Below are 19,586 nucleotides of genomic sequence, written 5' to 3'. Positions count from 1 at the left end.
GGGGCCTGAGGCTCACGCGAAGGAGGCAAGGTGCAGACTGCCTCTGGAGAGCGGGCGGCGAGAGGCTGGGGGCCCAGATTCCTTCGCTTGTGCGTAGTTCTACCCGCCGGAGCACTGCCCCACATCCCCCTTGGGCTCGTGGCCGGCATTGCGCTTCCCGGGGGAGGGGCGGGAGGGCTTGGTTAGCATGGAGAGTGTGTTTCCGGGTCGGTCCCTGGGAGGTGAGAGGAGGCGGCGTTTCCGGCCGCCGTCGCTGTCCAGGGAGGCTGAGGCGAGAGGTAGCTGTCCGGGTGGGGAGCCCGCACTACCTTCTTCCTCTTCCTCCTCCGGGTGAGGGGAACGAAGGTTGGGGTCCCCGAGCCCATGGACCCGGAGGAGGCGGAGGCCGCCGAGAGCCGGGGCCCCGCTATGTGGCCCTGAGCCCCGGTAGGTGGCCGGGGGCGGCTGGCTGCCAGGCCGAGGACCTTGGGCTCAGGGGAGGGACTAGCGGGACGGGCGATGCCAGCGGGTGCGCTGGCCGGATGTTGGGTCCGGAGGTGGCGTCCCAGGCTCGGCCAGGGCAGCCAGCTGCTTCTGGCCTTGCAGGTGCGCAGCTTGGGTCCCAGGCTGAACCCCGCTTCTCTCGGGCCCGGGCCTAGTCAGGCAGCCTCCTCCGTTCCCTGACAGCCAGGCAGACAGCCAGGGTTCGGGACGCTGCCGTCCTGCTTCCACCTTCGACCTCTGCACCCTAGCCTTTAGTGACTGTCTCTGATGTTTGGCCTCCCCACCGAGATAGAAAGTTGATGCCGAATAAAGAGGGAACGGGGTTGAGCACGATGCGTCTATTATAACGTGAAGCCTGCCTCATTTAGGATTTTGGAAATTATGCCCCACAGAGGGTCCTATAGTGGCTGCAGTCAGCACAAAGGTGAAATGAAGGAAGTCCAAATTGATAACCTCTGGCGGGATTCCGGGAAAGCGTTGGCTTCTGGTCTCGGTTGTGTCCAACCGACAGTAGTTGCAGTTAGTGACAAGCATTAGCTGACTCTCCTTGTGCTTTCTTCTGTGATTAACAGACTGAAAACTAGAAACAAGTTGGAAAGACGACCTCCCAGAACAATCTGTTCATTTTTCCAGCTATTTGGAAAACAATGTCTGCAAATATAAGCAAAGCTATTCATGGCAGTCTGTTCTGTTACTTTTCCAAGTAGCTGAGACTTTTTAAAAGAGAGCTTTATTTTCGATTACTCATACCAACTGAATAGGCTGTTTCAGACGTGCTCCGTCGTTGTTCAAACATATCTTATCGCTGTGTACATAAATGGAGTTCCACGTATGTAGCTGACAGACTGAACTATGATACAGCCCCCATCAACCTGAAGTATTAAGTAAACATTACCCCCTGTTCTGTCTGAGCAGCTGCTGCAACAGAGAGTGCTTTTATTTTGGGTGTACTTGTAACGCCCTAAATGCCAGAACTATTGTGAGCTTTTCTAGATTTTCATTTGTCAAGTATTGTGGGGGTGTGTGTTCCCTCCCTGGGTTGTTACCCTTTGATTCAATAACAAACCATTTGGATCTTGGTGATGTGGTGTTATTCTTGCCTTTGGTCAGCAAGACTAACTGGACCCTAGCAGTGATTTGTGCCCTTAGGCAATTATAGGTTTCAGAGGAATGACTGGTTAGGAGTTCAGATTAAATTAACTGCCTTTTTCTTATGCAGGATTTGCTAGACATTGCACTTCTAATCAACTTGTTAGTCCAATGGTGTTTATTACTCCATTTTTCAAAAGCTATTCATTTCTTTTCTGCTTCTCCCACCCACCTGTCAGGCTATTGATGACAGGTGTTGAGTCACCTTGAGTTTTAAATCCTTTTGTGGTGGGCAGAAATGTATTGGGTAAGATTCATACACACACACACACACACACACACACACACACACACACACACACATGCATACTCACTTGTTCCATCTTGGGAGGCTAGAGGAGTTGCTGGATGTACTTTCTAACTTAGGCTCCATTTCATAATCTCTTGAACATGTCTGTGGCCCACACACCTCCTTTCTGCCCCCTGCTCCGTGAAATACAACTGCAAAACAACTAGAAATAGGAATGGATGGAAGTGAATGAGAACGATAGAGTCCTTCAAATGCGTATGGCTCTGAAAGCCTTTTCTTGGGTGGGCCGCACCTCAGTTTTGCAGCTGTGTGTATGTCTGTGTCTGTTTCCTGGTATTAGTCAGCATTGGTATCCAGCCCAGGCAATGCTGATCTCCCTGTAGGCTGGCCGTGGATAGGAGTTAGGGGTTGGCAGCCTGTGTCATTTGCTGGATGTAGATGACAGGTACATAGTTGGACAGAAGTTTTTGAATTGCTTCTTCAGAACTCAGTCAACCCTCATAATGTTGCCAATATTTATGTAATAATTTAGACAATATCCCAAAGTTGTATAAGAGGGAAGAAATTTATGGCAAATGAGTTTTTCTGCTGGAAGAGACCTAAATCATCCAGCCCCTAGATTCTGGAGTAGGCAGCATAGTGCGTGACGTAAATATTTGTTGAATGCAGGGATTGGGGTGGGTAGCACTGAGGTGTAAATTGAATATGTTTTTAAGATAATGGTGGTGGGTGGGGACAGTAGCAGACTGGAGAGTGCATTTCCTGCCTGCAGACATTTGCGTTCAGAAATTTTAAAAATACTGGGCCAGATATAACCCTCAGGTTACTTTACCTCTGAGGGTGCAACCTCTTCTTCTCATAGGTAAGAAAGTGTATTTGGTCAAAGTCACAAAGCTGTTAGTAGCAGAACTGCAAATAAAACTCTGATCTTGTTTGCAGGGTGGTGCTCTTTCCATTCTACCACATAGGTGATTTACTGGTAGATTTTTTTTAAAAAGGGAATATAAAGTGTTTCACTTTTTAGTGGATTCATTTCATATCCCTTGCTATGTTGTTACTGAGGTAATTATAGCTACCTCAAAGTCCAGGTTTAAAATTTATAGGCAGTGTTGAGCTGTTAAAGACAAACTTGAAATTTTTCTTTTTCTTAATCTGTCACATTCACTAGCATTCCTCATTTCCAGGAATCAATTATTAATTACTTGGCATGTAATTTCCTCTCTTTCTGTCCTTCTAGTGTACTGGTTCTGCCTGTCTGGAAGGCCATGGAGAAGAGGCTGGGAGTCAAGCCAAGAGCTGCTTCCTGGATTTTATCAGGATATTATTGGCAGACATCTGCGAAGTGGTTGAGAAGCCTGTACCTGTTTTATACTTGCTTTTTCTTCAGTGTTCTGTGGTTGTCAACAGGTACCATTTTCTTTATAGGTTTACGATTTTTTTTTTTTTCTTAAAGGGCACTTCATGTGAGTCTGTCAGTTCATTTTAAGGACTATTGGGAGGCAGAAAAGCAATTTGCTAATTGACAGAAATGGTCATTCTTTTGGTGAATACTCAGTATGTTGGGTTTATTTATTTGTTTTGTTTTGGAATCAGAATTTAAATTGGATTCCTTTTCATAAGGGAGAATTGGCATAACCGTTTTAAGACTTGATAAAGGTTTATTGGAAGTAAAAAGATTTCAAAGTTGGACAGATCTGGGTCCTGGAACTGGAAATATTTCCACTTAATGACTATGAAACCTTGAGCAAGTTACCTAATATCTTTGAGGAAAGATAATATCTACCTCATAGTTTGATCTGAGGGATAATATAAATAAAGCACGTAGCACAGCACTCAACATAGATGTTTAGTTGTTTTTTTTTTTTTTTTTTGAGACGGAGTTTTGCTCTTGTTACCCAGGCTGGAGTGCAATGGCCCGATCTCGGCTCACCGCAACCTCCGCCTCCTGGGTTCAGGCAGTTCTCCTGCCTCAGCCTCCTGAGTAGCTGGGATTACAGGCACGTGCCACCATGCCCAGCTAATTTTTTTGTATTTTTAGTAGAGACGGGGTTTCACCATGTTGACCAGGATGGTCTCGATCTCTTGACCTCGTGATCCACCCGCCTCGGCCTCCCAGAGTGCCGGGATTACAAACTTGAGCCACCGCGCCCGGCCTGATGTTTAGTCTTGCTATTTGCCCAAGCTGGTCTTGAACTTCCTTTCCTTTCCTAAAGGAATCTACACGTACAGGAAAAACACGTTCCTTAGTTTTTCCGTAGAAAGGGGCTATGTTGACAGATTTCATAGACTATGATTTCCTCTTAGAGATTATTTTGCCAGGGTAAAGCCTCTTGCCAGGAATCAGTGCTAAGAAGGCTAAATTTCAAGAGAATGCCCTTTCTTTCTTTTCAGTTCTTTTGTTGACCTTGTTCCTTTCAGAGTGTGAGTGTGAGAAAACAGCAATTTGAGAAAGATTTCTGAGTGTGCTGCCATTCTGGCCCGTGACCAAAAACCTTCTGCTGTAGAAACCACTGTCTGGGATAACTAATCAGCCTTTTACTCCTACAATTACAAAGATTTCTGTTGCTTTTCTAAAAGGAATTGGTGGTCATGATTTTGAGACAGTAGTAATTATTGTATTCAGCAATTTCAGTAACATCAGCTTTGGGGTTTTTGTTGTCTTGCAGTGATGGTTGATGATTGCATAATTATAGCAGTGGAAATTACACTTGACAGAAAGCTGATCTACATGTTTTTTTTTTTACCCCGGATGATACTTTGCTGGGACAGCTGACTATTTCAGGCCAACATTTTATATAAGATCATTAGAATTAAATAAGTAATTGATTTAACACTGTCAGAGTAGGGAAGAATCACTTTTTTAAAAAAATGAGGTCTTGTCACCCAGGCTGGAGTGCAGTGGTGTGATCATAGCTGCCTGTAGCCTCGAACTCCTGGGCTCCGGCTGCCCTCTTACCTCAACCTCCAGGCATGAGCTACTATGCTTCACTAATTTTTTGTTTGTTTGTTTTTGTTTTTGTTTTTTTACTCCATCACCCAGGCTGGAGTGCAGTGGTGTAATCTCAGCTCACTACAAACTCCGCCTGCTGGGTTCAAGTGATTCTCCTGCCTCAGCCTCCCAAGTAGCTGGAATTATAGCTGTGCACCATGCACCACCACACCTAGCTAATTTTTGTATTTTAAGTAGAGATGGGGTTTTGTCATGTTGGCTCTGCTGGTCTCAAACTCCTGACCTCAAGTGATCTGCCTGCCTCAGCCTCCCAAAGTGCTGATGATTAGAGATGATGAGCCATTGCACCTGGCTGTCTGGCTAATTTTTACATTTTTTTTTAAGAGATGGGGTCTTGCCGGGCGCGGTGGCTCAAGCCTGTAATCCCAGCACTTTGGGAGGCCGAGGCGGGTGGATCACGAGGTCGAGAGATAGAGACCATCCTGGTCAACATGGTGAAACCCGTCTCTACTAAAAATACAAAAAACTAGCTGGGCGTGGTGGCGCGTGCCTGTAATCCCAGCTACTTAGGAGGCTGAGGCAGGAGAATTGCCTGAGTCCAGGAGGTGGAGGTTGCGGTGAGCCGAGATCGCGCCATTGCACTCCAGCCCCTGGGTAACAAGAGCCCGAAACTCCATCTCAAAAAAAAAAAAAAAAAAAGAGAGATGGGGTCTTGCTGTTTTGCCCAGTCTGGTCTCGAACTCTTGGTTTCAGTCGATCCTCCAACTTTGGCCTACTGATAGCTGGGATTGCAGGCAACAACCACAGTGCCTGGTGTAAATCACATTTTCTGAAACACACCTACCACATACCAGACTCCTAATTATAAACATTATATACTTTATCTCATCTTCATGATAACCTTAAAACAGATAGTTTTCTTCTCATTTTATAAATAAGGAAATTGAGGCCTAGAGAGGCAAAATGACTTGGCTGAGGTCACACAGCAAGAACATGATGGAGCTATGATTCTAAACCCAGGTTTGTCCACTCTAGAGCTCATTCTCTTTGTTTTTTGTTACTCTGCCTTCCAAACACAGGTGATGTTTTGGAGGACCAAAGGTTTTTTTTTTTTTACCCAGGATCATGCTAAGCAGCTTGTTATTTGAGGGATTCAAAGTATGGAGGATAAAGAAGCAATTACAAGTCTTTCTGTGTTTTCCGGTCTACCACTTGGTTAAACACAGCATTATAGGCTCATTGTGCAAATCTTTAGTAACTTTGAGCTTGGTGCTTAAAACAGCACCCCGGTTAAGTATAGAAGTGCAAAGGTGGTGTTAGGAGTAGTACTGGTGGGGATTAAGTTATGCTGGTTCTACTTTAGAAAAATTTGGAGCTGTTACCATGGAAATTAAAAGTTCAAGAGCCATGCGTGTTCATTCAAATTGAGGGAACATGCAAGCAACATGTGACACACATATTTGTTATATACTTTGATTTAATTGGAGCGCTTTCCCATTATTAAAAAAAAATGCAATATCCTAATAAAATAAAGGGCATAAACAGAGTGCCATAAACAAGAAATTAAAATGAACATATTTAAAATGTTCATTCTCATCACCAATCAAAACTGCAAATTAAAATGAGATTAAAGTAAAAATATCTAGTACTACCAAGGGTTGATGTCGTTATCCTCATAGAGTGCTGAAGAGTTTGAACAGAGAACTTCTTGGCGTAAATATCAAGAACCCTAAAAAAAATTCATATTCTTTGACTTAATTATTCATTTAAGAATTTATGTGGGCCCGGCACGGTGGCTCACACCTCTAGTCCCAACACTTTGGGAGGCCACGGTGTACGGATCACCTGAGGTCAGGAGTTTGAGATCAGCCTGGCCAACATGGAAAAATCCCATCTCTACTAAAAATACCAGATTCGCCAGGTGTGGTAGCACATGCCTGCAATCCCAGCTACTTGGGAGGCTGAGGCAGGAGAATCGCTTGAACACGGGAGGCATAGGTTGCAGTAAGCCAACATTGTGCCATTGCACTCCAGCCTGGGCAACAAGAGGGAAATTCTGACTCAAAAAAAAAAAAAAAATTTATCTGAAGGATACATTTAGATAGTTGTAAATGAACGTATTCAGTAACATTCATCTATTCTGTGCTGCAAAATATTCCTAAAACCTGCTTAATTAGAGGAGAGTGGTGAAATCTCACATTTCCACATGGTGGAATACTATCCAGTCTTAGAAAAGCTGTGTCTGGTGGCACACGTCTCTAGTCCCAACTGCTTAGGGGGCTAAGATGGGAGGATTGCTTGAGCCTAGGGGTTTGAGAGCAGCCAGGACAACATGGTGAGGCCCTGTCTCTTTACAATAAAAAAAAGTTTACTAATTAAAAAAAAGTACATGGGGAAAATGCTCCTAATATTAAATGATAAAATCAAGTTATGCAACTACACATTCAATATGGTGTCAATTTTCTGAAAAGAAAAAATTATATAGTAGAAAACAGTCAAGATGTACAAAAATACATATTTTTTTGACTGGAGGAATTATTCTCTCTCTGTACTTTTCTATGTTTTCCAAGCCTTTCTTTGATATACTTGTATACTTTTTTTTTTATAAGGGGGAAAACAACCTACCTGAAAAAGCAACAACAAAATCATAACAACAAAAACCTATTGGTGGGAGCTTATTCAGTGTTTATCTGAGTATTTACATTTTTTCCAGAAAAAAATACGTTCTTGATTGCTGCTGTTATTTAGCTCATGGATTATTTCTGAAAAACTAACCAAATTAAGGCAGCTCTGCAGTTATCCTCCACTCCTGTTTCCCACTTAGGAGTTTGCTTCATCTTTGGTAGAGCCCCAGGCACGTGTTATACATAGTGGGCTTCTTTTTTATTTCCACTTTTGGGTTCAGTGCTGAAGCCCTACTGTTACAAAGTACTGATTACAATTTGATAAAAGATGGTCTGTCTATGTTTTCCTTGTGCACCATTGAATAACTATTTTTCTTTTTTATTTTATTGTTAAGTGGCTTGAAAAATACAGTATTTTGGACCTGGGGATTCTCATCTGGAGACAAATAGGAAGTGACCCCAGGAATTTGGAAATTTCTACAATAGATTGCCAGCTTCTTGAGAGCAGACATGTTGTCTCTTTTAGTTACGCTGGGTATTCCTAGCAAATACCAAGGGCTTGGCGCATAGTAGATGCATGAAATGTTTGTTGACTGAATAAATTAATAAATTACTAATAAGGGAATTGTTCTTTGAGAATTAAGCTTTAAAAACAACACAGTCAGTGCAGAGGTATGGAAAGGCACCTTAAGGAGACACAATGACTTTGAGACCAACAAGATTGACTAAAATCTTAACAAATATATTAACACATATAAAGAAAGAATGTATACATCTGAAGAGTTATGTGTGCATGTTTGTGGGGGATGCAAGGACCTAGCTGGCCCTAGAAATCTAAAACAAGGAGAATCACTGAGGCTAATGTTCTTAGGCCTAAAGCTAACAATTGGCTATGAAAACTTGTACTAATATTTCCCTACCTCTGAGAAGGAGATTACACAGATAGTTAATATGTATTTTGAGGTCAGACGCGCTGGCTCACACCTGTAATCCCAGCACTTTGGGAGGCCAAGGCAGGTGCCTCATGAGGTCAGGAGATCAAGACCATTGTGGCCAACATGGTGAAACCCCGTCTCTACTAAAAATACAAAAATTAGCTGGGCATGGTGGCGTGTGCCTGTAATTCCAGCTACTCTGGAGGTTGAGGCAGGAGAATTGCTTAAACCAGGTAGTTGGAGGTTGCAGTAAGCAGCGCACCACTGCACTACAGCCGGGCGACAGAGCAAGACTCCATCTCAAAAAAAATGTTTTTTAAGTACAGAGAAAAATTTATTCCATTCAGAAACATTTTTTGAGAACTTACTAGGAGTCTGCTTCTAGACTAGGCACTAGGATAATAAAGTTTAGTACAATACAATCCTTTCCCTGGAATAACCAGTGGCAAGTAAAAAGGTAGAGGCCAGGTGCATTGGCTCATTACTGTTATCCTAGCACTTTGGGAGACTGAGGCAGGAAGATCACCCGAGGCCAGGAGTTCAAGACCAGCCTCTGCAACATAGTGAGACCCCATCTCTGCAAAAATAAAAAATAAATTAGCCAGCTCTAGTGGTGGGCACCTGTAGTCCTAGCTACTTGAGATGCTGAGGTGAGAGGATCACCTGAGCCCAGGAGTTCAAGACTACAGTGAGCCATGATCATGTCACTGTACTCCAGTGTGGGTGACAGAGTGAGACCCTGTCTCTGAAAAAAAAGAGAGGGACGCAATGCAGAGAGTGCTACTGGAACCGTAGGAGAAGCATTTAGCTTAGAGGCAAAGGGGGAACTCTGAGGAGTTCTTTCAAGAGAAGTTGATGTCTGAACAAAGTTGTGAAGGTTGAATTTGAAGGATTCAGAGGGTACTCTCATGCAAGTGCAGAGGCATGAAAGTGTAAAACAGCCTGATATAGAAGAAACTCCATAAGCAGTTTAGCACTACTGGAATATAAAGAGCAAAGCTGGTTTGGCAGCTCCAGAAGAGGTAAGTGGTGGCTAGGTCACAAAGGATCTTATATGCCATGCCAATAAGCTTCAATTTTAATCTTTTTATGTAAATGGTCTATAAATTTTTTTCATGATGTACTTTAATCCATTAAAAAATTGAGAATGTACCCCTATGTATATTTATACATTGTAACAAGTAATTTTGTACTGATATCTTGTGTATATGTAAGAGATATCAAAAAAAATTTTTTTTTTTTTGTTTGTTCTTGTTGCTCAGGCTGGAGTGCAATGACATGATCTTGGCTCACTGCAATCTCCACCTCCCGGGTTCAAGCAATTCTCCTGTCTCAGCCTCCCAAGTAGCTGGGATTATAGGCATGCACCACCACATCTGGCTAATTTTCGTATTTTTAGTGGAGATAGGGTTTCTTCATGTTGGTCAGGCTGGTCTTGAACTCCTGACCTCGTGATCCGCCCACCTCAGCCTCCCAAAGTGCTGGGATTACAGGCATGAGTCACCCAGCCAAAAAAATTTTTAAAAACAAAAATTTAAAGGGATAGACTAAGAAACAAATACGAAGAGTTCTAATATTTTCTTTTCATGCCCCAGTGATTTGTTTTGTGCACCCCTTAAGGCAAACACTATAATACTTTAATGCTAGTATTAAATATAAAACTGTATTAATACTGTATTAAATATACTATAATACTGGTAAATTTCTGGATAATTTTTAGAGGAGTGTAGAAGAATGATAATTCTGGAGATGGAGGGAGGTCAGGGTTAGAGGTAAGGGTATCCATTAGGATGTTAATGTAATAGTGTAGGAGAAAGTTTATGAGACTCTGTCTTCAAGGAACCTCTCAGTAATTTCACTCATTGCAAACAAGTAGAGATAGTTCCAAATGGGTAGAATTTAGGTGTTCTGTAGTAAGAGATTAGAGGAAGTTTTTGTTTGTTTGTTTATTGTTTTTTTGAGACAGAGTCACGCTCTGTTATCCAGGCCGGACTGCAGTGGTACGATCCCAGTTCATTGTAACCTCAGCCTCCCAAGTAGCTGGGACTACAGGAGTGTGCCACCATACCTGGCTAAATTTTATATTTTTAATTGAGATGAGGTTTTGCTATGTTGGCCAGGCTAGTGTCAAACTCCTGGCTTCGAGCAGTCTGCCTGCCTCGGCCTCCCAAAGTGCTGGGATTACAGACGTGAGCCACTGCACCTGGCCAAGAAGTTTTTAAAAATTGAGATATACCACTATTTAATTCCAGAGCTTTTTTCTCACCCCTAGAAAAAGCCCAGTATCCATTAGCAGTCACTCTATCCCCTCCTCCCTCAGCTACTAGAAACCACAAATCTACCTTCTGACTGTATGGATTTGCCTATTCTGGGCATTTCCTATAAATGGAATCATACAATACGTGGCCTTTTGTTTCTGGCTTATTTCACTTAGAATAATGTTTCCAAGATTCATCCATATCCTAACAGGTATCAGTACTTCGTTTCTTTTTATGGCTGAATAATGTTCTATTTTATGGATATACCACATTTTGTTTATTTCATTTATCAGTTGATGGACATTGTGATGTTTCTACTTTTTTGCTATTATGAACAATATTGCTTTCAACATTTATGTGTACATTTTTGTGTGAACATGTTTTTTATTTTCTTGGGTATGTGTATATATATATAGATAGATAGATAGATAAATACATGTATTTAGATATATAAATAGTGCATTTCTAAATCATAAATGTATTATATATATGCAAGTTCACTTTATATATATTCAATTGTACTATATTAAGATAGATATGCAATTTATATATATAAAATTATATAAATATTGGAACTGCTGGATCATATATATATATCATTACACATATGTGTGTAATGATATATATGTGTATATGTGTAATAATATATATATGTGTAATGTATATATGATCCAGCAATTCCGCCATTTATATGTATATAAATTTATATACAAAATTTCACTATTTTTATATATATACTATATGTATGAGTGGAATTGCTGGATGATATAGTAACTCTTGGTTTAACTTTTTTGAGAAACTTTTCTACAGCAGCTGTACCAGTAATGTGTGGGGGCTCCAGTTTCTCTCCATCCTTGCTAACACTTGTTATTGTTCATCTCTTTTATTATAGTAGAGAAGATTGTTGAAGGTTAGAAAAATCAAGGAAAGCTTCATGGAGGAAATGGAACTTGGCTTGGGCTTAGTCCATATTCAGTTTATGTATAAACAAACCAACACAGTAAGAGACAAGGACTAGGGAAACAACTAGATTGGTATAGATTTCTTCTTCTTTTTTTTTTTTTGAGACGGTTTCTCGCTCTGTCACCAGGCTGGAGTGCTGTGGTGTGATCTTGGCTCACTGCAATCTCTGCCTCCTGGGTTCAAGCAATTATCCTGCCTCCAGCCTCTTGAGTAGCTGGAACTACAGGCGCGCACCACCACACCCAGCTAATTTTTGTGTTTTGTAGAGATGGGGTTTCGCCATGTTGACCAGGATAGTTGTGGTCTCTTGACCTTGTGATCCACCCGCCTCAGCTTCTCAAAGTGCTGGGATTACAGGTGTGAGCCACCATACCCGGCTGATTTCTTCATTCTTTTGTTCATTTTTAAAATTACTCTTTCACTCAATAAATATTTATTGAGGCAGGCACTGTTCTTCGTCAAAGATTGCTGTCCAGTTCCCTGACTTGATCTTTGCAGTCAGTGAAGCTTTCTGAAAGAGCAGACCACATTTGCTTTTTTCCATTCTCCTACCTTTGTCCTCATCTGAATTCAGTAAGGTCTGGCTTCTGCCCAAACCTTGGCTTTTGCTAGGATAACTACTGACCTTCCTAGTTGGATGCCTTTACCTCTAACCTTGCTTAACATCTCTGCTGCATTTTAACACCTTTGATTACTTTCTTGACACCGTTTCTTTACTTGCTCTAAGTTACACCATGCTTTGGTTTGTCCTCCTCCTAGCCAATGCATGGTATTTTCTGATTATTTTTCCCCCACTTTCTTCTCTCCCTTAGATCTTTTGTTTGTCAGCGTTCTGTTGCAACCCTTTTTTTGTCCCACTTGTGCTCTCCCTGTGCAGTCTCATTCGTTCCCTCACTTGTAACCTATGTGCTCACTACTTCCAAATTTATAACTTTTTGAGCTTCAGACCACTTAGCCATCTGTGTGTCACACATCTCCAGCCAAGATGTCGTATGGCTACTTTAACTTAGTATAGTGAAGCTGAACCTGCCATCTTTTACCCGCCTTTCTTCTCTGTTATTCTCTGTAACCATCAAAAGGCCACCTCTAGCCATATTCTGAGGTAGAAACCCCTGAGTCTTTTTTTTTTTTTTCCCGAGGCAGAGTCTTGTTCCGTCGCCCAAGCTGGAGTGCTGTGGCACGATCTTGTCTCACTGCAACCTCTGCCTCTCAGGTTCAGGCAATTCTCCTGCCTCAGCCTCCTGAGTAGCCAGAATTCTAGGTGCCCACCACCACTCCTGGCTAATTTTTGTAATTTTACTGCAGACAGGGTTTTACCATGTTAGCCATGCTGATCCCAAACTCCTGACCTCAAGGGATTCACCCGCCTCACCGTCGTCCCAAAGTGCTGGGATAACAAGTGTGAGCCACCATGGCCGGCCCCCTGAGTATTCTCTATTCCTTTCTCTCTCCTTCATGTGCATGTCACAGTTCATCTCACATTTCTGTGTAGAGAGCTCTATTCCTCTGCATATGGCATTACCATTCTGCCCGATGTATTCCAGTTCAGGTAGACATAAGCTCCTTTCTCATGCTTTCCCTGAGATTCCTCGTCTGGACTTCTGTAATGTTCTCATAATGTCTATGCATCTCTCTGTGATTATATCATGTTATACTCTGTGTGGCCTAAGGCTTTGTGAGGAGAGATTCAGAGTAGGTTTTGCTCTAGAGTATGGTCCTTACTCCTAAGGTGACACTTTCTGCTGTCTCTGCTGGTATGTAGCATTAATGTGATTGCTTCACTCTTGATTCACCCTGGTAAGGCCAGAGTTCCAGCATGCTCGTCTTGCCTCCCTAGAGGGTACTACTTGACCTATAGTGACTCTCCCTCTCAGCCCTGTAGCATCTACCATCTAATAAACCTCATGTGGTCTTGCCTCAAGCCTTTATAGTCCAGCCATGGACTGGCAAGGGACCCTCCCACTGGACTTCTGGAGCCCATTTTCTTCACAGATTCTTCCTCTCAAATTCTCACCCCTTAAATTCTAGCCAAACTCCGATCTCTGCTTCCTGGGCTCCGTGAGACCCCTGCATTCCGTTTGGATTGCAGCTTCCTATGTCATGGTTGGGAAGTTGTCCCTTAACATAGAGCTGGGCAGTTATGGGGCTCACTTCAGGTTTCCCTTCTCAGGATTGCAACCTTGCCCTGGCTCTTATCTCCTGACTAAAAACAGTTGGCTTGTATCTTCTGTCCAGTTTTGTAGTTGTTTACAGCAGGATGGTGAGTCTGATATCAGCTGCTCTGTATGGCTTGGAGCAGAAGTCTACTTTGATTAGTTGTTTAATGTGTCTGTCTGCTCCATGAAACAATCCTACTCATAGTTACATCTCTATTATCTAGCACTATACCTGTTATAGTAGGTAGCAATAAAGGTTTGTTGGATTAAAGGTAATGCTGGAAATAGCACTGCCTTGGAATATACATGTTAGGGAGCATCATTCTTTCCTGCTGTTTTTCTTTTCTTTTTTTTGAGATAAGGTCTTGCTCTGTTGCCAGGCTGGAGCATAGTGGCGTGATCTCTGCTCACTGCAACCTGACTCCTTGGTTCAAGCAGTTCTCTTTTTCCTATTTTTAGTAGAGATGGGGTTTCACTATGTTGGCCAGGATGATCTCGATCTCCTGACCTCGTGATTCACCCGCCTCCGGCTCCCAAAGTGCTGGGATTACAGGCCTGAGCCACTGCACCCAGCTTCTGTTTTCCACCTCAGCCTGTTGAATGGGCACTTCACTCCCTAGGAGGGAACAAGTTTTGGGGAGTCATTTTTGCTATATCCTTTGCCTTTCCTCTGACTAACTCTGTGAGTGGCAGAGTGATTTTTCTGATTGATGAGATTAGAAAAGAATCCTAGTGCTGGGCATGGTGGCTCACGCCTGTAATCCCAGCACTTTGGGAAGCCGAGGTGGGTGGATCACGAGGTCAAGAGATCGAGACCATCCTGGTCAACATGGTGAAACCCCGTCTCTACTAAAAATACAAAAAATTAGCTGGGCATGGTGGTGCATGCCTGTAATCCCAGCTACTCAGGAGGCTGAGGCAGGAGAATTGCCTGAACCCAGGAGGCGGAGGTTGCGGTGAGCCGAGATCGTGCCATTGCACTCCAGCCTGGGTAACGAATGAAACTCCGTCTCAAAAAAAAAAAAAAAAATCCTATTGTGTGGAGTGGCCAGTCTTCAGGATTTTTATGTCTTCAACTGCTGTGCTCTAGCTGGTCTGCCCATGCCAGGCCAGCCTACATTTTGTCCAATTAGGTTTGTTTAATTCAGTATAGGACAGTATAAGAAAGGCCATTTGTGATTACACGTCTCAGCCGTGTTCTCATCCTCATCACTTATTATAAAGATAATATTTTGGTCTTCATCTGCACCTAACTTCATGCTTTATATTTTAATTATTTCCAAACTCTGGGTGGGAGAGATCAATTATCACCCTTAACCTCTACAGAGACTGCAGATGGGACAAAAACACCTCCTGTCTTAGCAAGGGGTTGCTTTCCCACTAGTTGCCTTTTTTTCGTTTTTCTTATACCTGCTTGTATTCCTGAACCCCAAGTAAGTGTCCCTGTCTGGCAAAAGATACCTGTGGACCTTGCCCTCACTTGCCTTCTTTGCCCTACTTTGAGGGCTATAGCCTCTGTTGTACCAGTCAGAGCAAGTGGTGTCTTTTTCCTTTAAGAGAATGATATATTTTGAACATGCATTGGTCTTAATCTTAAGGGGAAAGGCATTTTCAGGAGACTTTTTAGGTAGCATTATATCTCTGCTCTTCATATATCTGCTGGGCACCTAATTTGAGGCAGATGACTAATGGAATATATCTTACATCAGTGAGTCTTCAACAGGAACTTTCTCCTGCCAAATTGTCCTATATTCTTAACTACATTGCAGTACAGGAAGGTAATAAATTATTAATCCTAAATCTGTCTCCTCAGATTGTAGGATAATAACTTGAGTACATGGCAGCTGGGGGAAGGTAGAGTTTTCTGGCTGTTAACACAAACCATGCAAGGTTTTTGGTTCTGAAATTCAGCTAGCATTGAGCAAGTCTATGGGATCTTGTTATATCACAATTTAATTGATACAAGTAAGGCCAATCAGAATTTGCTAAAGTTGGCCTCTCTCTCATGAAATTAAATCATCTCTTGCTTAAACACTTCAGTGAAAGATAATCATCTTAAATCCTTCTCTCTGTCTTGGAAAACCATAATTTTGGTGGGTTCTTTTTGCCCTTTAAAAGACCTGTGCAAACATAAACTTACTTCCCCATTTGTGTGACAAAATGAAGAGGGATGAGAAAATAGTATAATTGGGCAGTATAACTATCTTAAATTTATTCTCCTCAGGAATTCCTCAAGGGAGGAAATAATAAAACAGCAGAGGAGTTTATAAAAACAAACAACAATTGCAGGGCCAAAACATAGCCTTTTGGCTTATTTTGGAGATTTTATAAAAATCTCAGTAATTGGAACAGCTTCTAATTCAAGGCATTGTGTGGAACTGGCAGGAACATAGTCAAGAACTATGTGTGTGGTTAGTGTTTGGACACTTAATTTTTTTAAAGCCTCAGCTCTTCCCTGTGGACACCTATTTTCAGATGAACAGTAGTGAAGAGTTTGGGTCAAAATGGATAGCTCTTGATAGGACCTGCCTTTTGAACTTTCTTTCTGATCCTTCATCCAACAGCTTTCCTAAGGAAAGCCCATGTGGTTAAGATCCTGTAGCCACTTTTGATTCCAGGTAGTACTGCATAAGTTGCAGAGAGAAGTTATAAGAATTGGTCTTGACCACCTGCCTTTTCATCAGCTGAGCAAGTGATAGGAGACAGAATGGCCAAGGGCATGGAGCATGGACTTGGGTGTCAGACAAGTCTCAGTCCTGGTTTTATTATGTTCTAGGTGCCGTTACTGAAACCTACTTTCCATCAAGTTCTTCATCTATAAAATGGAAATGACAGTACCAGTTAACAGGATTGTGAGAATTAAATAAAATATTCATGCAAAGGGCTCAGCCTACTCCCAGGTGCATACATAAAAATCAGCAAATTTTAGCAATAACATAAAAGTTTAATTTGGTTAAATTCTTGTCTAACCACTGGCTGACCCAGCAGGCAGGAAGGTTGAGTTCTCTGCTGGCTTCTTAAACCTCTGTCCAGTGGGAGCTTTGTCTGCACATTATTAAGTATGAGGTAGACAGCTGGCCTTTCTGTATTGTCAGGGAAAGTAGGCCTCCATTCATATAGCTTTTCAGGTCTTAGATTAATTAAAGCCCATGACAGAATGAATTGTATTGTGCATTTTCCATGATTGTAATATGCCACTGAGGAGCATGGTGGGCCACTTGTTTCTTCCTCTAAGCTAAGGAAACATTTCCTCTGGAAGAGGACTCTGTTCTGATGCCATGACTCCACCTTGCCCTCTGCCCTAGTTCACCTCCCCCAATACTGATGATGTGCCCATGCTTGGCAAGGCCTTGTGCTATGCCAGGTTGGCTCTGTCTTTTGTCAGGACAGTGTTTTGACTGGGGTTGATTCAACAACACTTTTAGGTTTTGTGTTGGAAGTAGCTTACAGGCTGGGTGCGGTGGCTCATGCTTGTAATCCCAGCACTTTGGGAGACCAAGGCAGGTGGATAAGCTGAGGTCAGGGGTTCAAGACTAGCCTGGCCAACATGATAAAACCCCGTCTCTACTAAAAATACAAAACTTAGCCAGGTGTGATGGTGCATGCTTATAATCCCAGCTACTCGGGAGGCTGAGGCAGGAGAATCACTTGAACCCAGGAGGTGGAGGTTGTGGTGAGCCGAAATTGCACCATTGCACTTCAGCCTAGGTGACAGAGTTAGGCTCGATCTTAAAAAAAAAAAAAAGTAGCCTGCAGAGTTTGTCCTGTGTTTCCTTCCTTCAAAACGTATTTATTGAGTACCTACAATCTTATGCATTAGAAATACAGTGGTAAGGCCAGGCACAGTGGCTCAAGCCTATAATCCTAGCAATTTGGGAGGCTGAGGCAGGTGGATATTCTGAGGCCAGGAGTTTGAGACCAGTCTGGACAACATAGTGAGACCCTGTAACAAAAACATAATAAAAAGTTAGCTGTACATGATGGCGTGCACCTGTGGTCCCAGCTACCTGGGAGGCTGAGGTAAAAGGATTGCTTGAGCCCAGGAAGTCAAGGCTGCAGTGAGCCGTGATTGTGCTATTGCACTCCAGCCCAGGCAACAGAGCGAGACTCTCAAGAATAAAAGAAAAAAAAATGAGAACAAATACATTGGTGAGCAAGACACATATGGTTTCTGCCCTCATGGAGCTTGCAGTCTGTTAATACCTTTGCCATTCCTCGGGAACAGAAATTCCCTTTGAGAGCAATGGCATTACCGACATCAAGATTCCCTTCAAGGAGTTTGAGGCTTCCCTCGGGTCCCAAGGTAATGTCATGACAATAGAAACCTAGTCTTCCTTGCAGAATCCTGGGGATGTAGACTAGACAATTTGATATCTCAAGCTGGTCTTAATAGAATAACCTGCCAATAATAATGTAGATGAAGCTCCTGTCCACAAGATGGTATATCTCCAGCTTTTCTTTCTATGCAGTGCTTACTCTCTCACCTTTAATAATCCACACTCTTGAATAAACAGAGTGGTTATTCGGAAATGTGGAAAGAGAGCTATAGCTGCAGCCTTTGCCCCCAAGTTGGAAGTGTGTTCCTGTGGTGATTTCATAGGTATTAGATATATCCAGCCTAGCCCAGCCCATTAGCACTGGAAAGTCTTTTCTGCATTAGGGTGCTTCAGCCCTTTTGGCATCAGGTTTGTTACTCAGGATCTCAGGTGAACCATTCCAATGCTTAGCATCAAGCAAGCACCAATTATATAAATCTTGAACTTCCTTGGCCAATCACAAAAGGAAAATGCCCTAAGAAAAGAAAGAATTATGAATGTCCCTGAATGGTGAGTTAGCCATCACAGATGCTGTCCAAGGGGAAACAGAAGCAGGGAAGAATGCTGGCCAAGGCCTCTCTGGAACTCTCCCCACTGCAGACTCTGTCCCTAAAGTTGAGTGCCCAGTGTATCTCACTTCAGTTCCCCTTTTTAAACTCTCTCAGCAGATGACAGGATTTTTAGGAATGCTCTCTTTCTTCCAACTGGCTTAACATTATGTTTTGATTCTAATCCAGTAGCACATTTGAGTTTGAAATAAATGTGTACTTACGAATTCTTTCACTTTTAGGTAATAAGGAGAATGACTATCACCAGACCTGGGAGATGGAGTGGGGGTAACATTGATTCAGTTTCATTTCTGTAAATTGAAATTCAGGTTCACAATTTCAAGAGGAGTGCCATCCTGCCTGTTAAGAAATGGCTCCTCTGTTGTCTATTTGTTTTTGATACAGCTCAGTGTTTGTTGTCCTTAACTGAGGGCAACCCGAGTCAGCTGGAGGCTTATGAAAGTGGGCTGGCCAGAGTGAATGAGTCTTAATCAGAAAAAATGAAGCAGCCTTGTAGAGAAAAGCTGAAGAGCCATCTTCCATCTCTGAAAGTTGAGTAATCTGCATCCTGCTGGGTCAGTCTGTGGCATCTGGCCTAAAGCAAACAGCCCCATGTATTGAAGCAGTGCCAAGCTCTATTCTACCTGTGCATTCTACTTCATCAGTTTCTAACTGCTTGGTTTTCAAAATTGCTCTCAGCTGTGCTCCCCAGGATATGCTTATAAGCCGCACTCTGACATTTCTCACAATGTACTTTTCAAATAACAGAGCAAGTTTTCCTATTACTGTTTCTGTGAAAGGTTAAAGGGAAGAGTTGGCCTCTAAACTCAGGTCTGCAGGCGTGGAGCAGGGTTATTTGCCCAGGATGGTCAAAGTAGAAGCAAAAGTTTTCTGGCCTATCCCTGGAGACTTTCTCTGACAAGCATACCCTCCTTTCTGTTCCCAAGCTGTTTT

The 19,586-nt window shown here is 42.6% G+C and overlaps 1 protein-coding gene across 6 annotated transcripts in view; it reads left to right on the top strand.

The window, feature by feature from the left end:
• The window catches only part of KIAA0319L (KIAA0319 like), a 127,619-nt gene continuing 108,033 nt past the window's right edge, over nucleotides 1-19,586 (top strand). For 2 of the 6 annotated variants that reach the window (XM_074380505.1, XM_074380504.1), the window contains exons 1-2: nucleotides 215-426; nucleotides 3,120-3,289. In XM_074380505.1, coding sequence (XP_074236606.1) covers nucleotides 3,148-3,289 — 142 coding nt within the window. In that variant the 5' untranslated portion in view covers nucleotides 215-426; nucleotides 3,120-3,147. Of the gene's footprint in view, nucleotides 90-214; nucleotides 427-3,119; nucleotides 3,290-19,586 lie in introns of those variants that run through there. The other 4 variants (XM_074380503.1, XM_074380502.1, XM_074380501.1 and 1 more) reach the window with 4 other exon arrangements.

The sequence above is a fragment of the Saimiri boliviensis genome, chromosome 11, assembly GCF_048565385.1.
Source record: "Saimiri boliviensis isolate mSaiBol1 chromosome 11, mSaiBol1.pri, whole genome shotgun sequence".
In the NCBI taxonomy this organism is placed as follows: Eukaryota; Metazoa; Chordata; class Mammalia; order Primates; family Cebidae; genus Saimiri; species Saimiri boliviensis.
The sequence above is the reverse complement of the archived record's forward strand: the minus strand, read 5'-3'. Positions and strand labels throughout refer to the sequence as shown.